General features: G+C 54.9%; 1 protein-coding gene across 2 annotated transcripts in view; it reads right to left on the bottom strand.

Annotated features, from left to right (window-relative positions):
• Positions 1 to 2,758, bottom strand: part of MFNG (MFNG O-fucosylpeptide 3-beta-N-acetylglucosaminyltransferase) — a 17,927-nt gene extending 15,169 nt beyond the window's left edge. Inside the window, exon 1 of one of the 2 annotated variants that reach the window (XM_019515255.1) lies at positions 1,759 to 2,758. In XM_019515255.1, the coding sequence (XP_019370800.1) occupies positions 1,759 to 2,118 (360 nt within the window). In that variant the 5' untranslated portion in view covers positions 2,119 to 2,758. The remainder of the gene's footprint in view (positions 1 to 1,758) is intronic. The other variant, XM_019515254.1, reaches the window with a different exon arrangement.
• Positions 2,759 to 4,113: the final 1,355 nt, after the last annotated feature.

The following is a 4,113-nucleotide window of genomic DNA, read 5'->3' as shown; positions in this document are numbered from 1 at the left end:
CCTTGGCGGGTACTGAACCACACCAGAAGAGCAGTTCTCCGGCGTTGCGGTTCCTGTATATATACACCGAGGATAGGATACATTTGAGGAGGTTCAAGCAACCATCTTATGGCTCCACTTCCTAACCCTGAGTGTGGTCAAGGTGTTAGTTATGTGTGGGTGGCTTTACAAGCCCGCTCCAAAAATCTAAAGCTAGAGATAACAACGGTAACCTCACACCAGAGCACAACCCCCTTCCCAGTACGCATATGCAGGGACTTATGGTATGCCCAAAGGAGCATTAAAAAGTAGGAACCAGAGAGCTCAGGCCTTGGAGAAGTGCATTGAGAAGGGGAAATGTGGTATTTTAAACACCAACAGAGACAGAGGAAGCATGTTCAAAATAGGACAGGTTTCCTCTAGCGACCGCAACGGACTAGGCAGCGGAAAGCACCAGACAGTTACAGCTCAGCTTGAGGAAGGGAAAAACCGCCTTTACCCAGAATGCTGTACTCTGTCTCTATTACTCACCCCCCTCCAATCTCCCCCACCATCTTCCTCACTTAGGGTCATTGCTGCATTTGGCCAAGTATGTAGGCAGACCCCTATGCCGAGACCCACTCTTTTCTACTAAGACCGAGGCCTTAGGTTGCAACTACGTTTGCAGCTTGATAGGGAAAATAGGTAACCAAGAGGTGGGATGGGAGCAGCATCTTCACCGTGACCATGAGATTGGCAATGGGGTAGGCTCATTTAGGAGTCAAACTGCCACCACAGCATCTACACACTACCCAGTCTGTCAAAGTGCGCTCCAGTGCCCACAGTCTACAACCAGCCCCATGGGGACTTTTCCATGTCCAGAGGGGGATCCCTGCCCTGGTCTAGATCACTGATGAGCAACAGGTCACCTGTGACCAAGCTGGCTCATCCAAGAGGAAGCAAAGACTCTCAGGGTAGAGCGAGTCAATACTCAAAGCCCAAGACACAGCAGCAGCCATGCATCAAGAAAGCAAACCACAAACTGACTGGTGGGAGGATTGTCAGAGTGCATGTGAGTAAATTTAGTGCTCAAGAAACTGAGGGGGGGAACTGCACTAAGACAAGCATGGGGTAGGCAAGCAGCGGGCCAGCACCCCACACCCTCTTTGGACACTGCCAGCCCTCAGACACTGCCAGGACTGCCTTACACACACCCCATATGTAACACCACACCGCAGACCGTGTCTAACTCAAGTGTGGTTTTTATTATGTGCACAAATGTCACAGGGCTGGAGGAACCTGCGAGTCTGAAACCCAAAACACTCGCTTCACATGTGAGATGGGGGAGGCATCTGAAGACAAAAAACTCCCCCAACCGATTCACCGTTTTGTTTTGCAACACATCTTCTTTGATCCTGGCCATGAAAGGGAGGCTAGGTGTCCACTAGGATGCTGCATGGCATTCCTGAGAAAAAAAGGATTTAAATGGGGTAAAACCCCTGAGAAAAGTCACATCTAGGTAAGGGAGAGCTGCTCTATGTCAAATGCCACTCCTCTGTCCAAACAAACCTCTCAGGCCCCCTTGAACTTGGGTTCACACCCAGAGTCACTGAAGCCCTCTGCCCAGCCTGGGTGTCCTCGCTTCTATACACAATGGTGAAGGCAATGTGCTGAAGAAGTGCTCAGCTCACTGGTCCTTTATTCCTCCCTTCAGACATTAGATCCACCCTCCTTGCTGTCCCCAAAGAGGCCTGTTGCTGCAATGAGCCTGCCAGTCTACCCTTCTGCCCGCACACTCACCTGCTCTCTTGCCCGGGATATCCAAGTGTCCAGGAGCAGCTCCATCCTGCTCTGGTGGAACTTCTTGGTTGTCTTCACAGCAATGAAAACCTCTTCAAGCTCCAGACCTCTCGAGGCACCAGAGCTCCCATTCAAAGGGGCCTGTGACTCTTTCTGCCCCTGCCTGCTGCTGCTGGCTTCTCTTCTATGCTCTGGGGATGCTTTAGCTGGGCTCACTGATGCCCTCTCGCTGAGCCCTTCGTACTGGGCTCTGTCCCGAACACCATGATGCCTCACAGACAGGAGAACCAGGCTGATAAGGAGGAGAGCGACGCCTGAGAGGCTGCGGACGAGATGGCACCGCATGGCTCCCAGCTTCATGCACTACTGCCAGTAGTTCAGCTGCCAACTTCTCCCTCCGGTCCACAGTCCCACTCTGTGCCCGTCCCTCTCCGAGGGGGGGGCGAGAGGAGGGTGAGGCCCAGCTATGATATGGCCCTGGAATGCGATGGGAGGGGATCAGAAAGCGACAGCGAGATTCTTAAGAGAGCCAGACACCTCATCTGAGGGAGACAATCGCCTCTGGGGATGGGGAAGCCTGAGAAGGGAGGCAGGGACCAGGGAGACTTGCTTTTCCAGATAGCAGAGGACAAGCAGCAAGCCGACACACCAAAGCCCCAGGTAAGCAGCCCAAACTGAATGAACCCAGACCCACGGCTGAGACACCGAGGGCCTGCGTGGGACCCAGGTTCAGAGGTCAGGGGCTCAGGCTGAGCGTCCATCCCGGCTGGGGGCAGTGTGCACCAGGTCTCCAGGAGGTGTGATGGAGAACATCCAACTCCGAGGTCCAGGCTGGAAACAAAGCATCTAACCCAGCATCAAGGGCTGCATGGGGACACGTCCCGGGCTGGAGGCTGTTGCAAGCAATGGGCTGGGGATAGCAGGGCCAGCTGAGCAGGCTGCCTTCCACCTGCTCTGTCTGCTCTGCTCACACTTATTCCCCTCCAGAGACTGGCCCTGGGCTCCGCCTATCCCTTTATATGGGCACAGGCAGGCGGGGCCCCACAGCCTTGGGGAAAGCCTGCTGTCTGCTCTGTTGCAGCTCCCAGCTGCTGCCTGCTCAGAGACATGTGCCAAGCCAGAGATCTGTGAGGCTAAGCTGTGAGCCAAGCCACCTCCAGAAGTGCCAGGCCACCCTGAAATCTGCCAGAGGGCAGCATGCTTCTGCATCCCCCTGATCCTCAGAGAACCTCCCTGAAATGGTGCAGGGCTGCAGGGGGCAATTCAGTGGGAGAGGGAGGGGCATCTTATCTTGCAAACTAGCTCCAAGGTGACTGTAAAGAAGCTAGGGGGGATTTCCCTCCCCAGCAACAATGAGCAAATATCCCTTCCAGATTGCCTCTCCCAGAAGGCTGTGTTGGGGAGGGCTCAGATGGGAAGGGGTATGGCTGAGAGCATCTGTATCCTGGGCATCCCTGGCTCTTAGATTGGTGCTTGAGACAGCCCCAGGGCCTAACCCAGCTCCTAGCCACTGGAGAATTGGGCAGGGGGCAAGCCACAGTGCCTCCCCTCCTGGTGTCCATGCCAGGCTCAGCATCCCTGCAGGGATAATGCCCTACAAAGGACCATCAACCCCATTCAAAGGGTCTTGCCTACTCCATGCTTTAGCAGGTCCAGTCTCTGTACAGGGCAAGCCTCATCCAGGTCTCTCCTCACCTATGGTTCCCCCCTCCTCCTGCAGCTACCTGTGCTCATGTCACCCCTCAGCACAGACCAGGTAGCAGAGCCCAAATAGTTTTCCAAGCAGGGTGATGAATTTGTGAATTTGGCCTGCCTGCACCAAGCCTCAGCTAGGACAGGGACCGGGCAGGGAGTTCTGAGGGGAGGCACAGGGAAGGGGGTGCTAGGGACTAGCTTGGACTGTGCAGGCTTGAGGCCACCTCTGTGCATTTTCCAGGTGGGGGAGTGGGAGAGAATGCAGCTTCCCACTTCTTAAATAGAGGATGAGCATTGCCTCTTCTCCCTGGCTTGGGGAAAGCCTGCTCCTTGGTTAGTGAGAGCTCCACCTTCCTATCTTGGCCGGCTTTAACCACTGGCCAGGTGCAAGGAGATCTCCAGGGAGCTCCCCAGCTCACTTCCTGAGGGCTGTCTGAAGCAAGAAGCCAGGACTAGCCTTAGAATTTGGCACAAGCTGGGGAAAGACTTTTCTGTACCCTCTCATGCAGCACAACGATCTCTCACACATGTGCCCGCATGGGTACATGAGCCTGAACACCTCAAGGAGGCCGAGCGAGAGAATGCACTGTGACACACTGCAAACTTCACTCACCTGTTCTACACAGCAAGCATGGGGGCGACAGGGTCATCTTCCCTGCA

The sequence above is a fragment of the Gavialis gangeticus genome, unplaced genomic scaffold (assembly GCF_001723915.1).
Source record: "Gavialis gangeticus isolate Ggan-Ray unplaced genomic scaffold, GavGan_comp1, whole genome shotgun sequence".
NCBI lineage: Eukaryota > Metazoa > Chordata > Crocodylia > Gavialidae > Gavialis > Gavialis gangeticus.
Note: the sequence above shows the minus strand (reverse complement) of the source record. Positions and strands in the feature narration are given on the sequence as shown.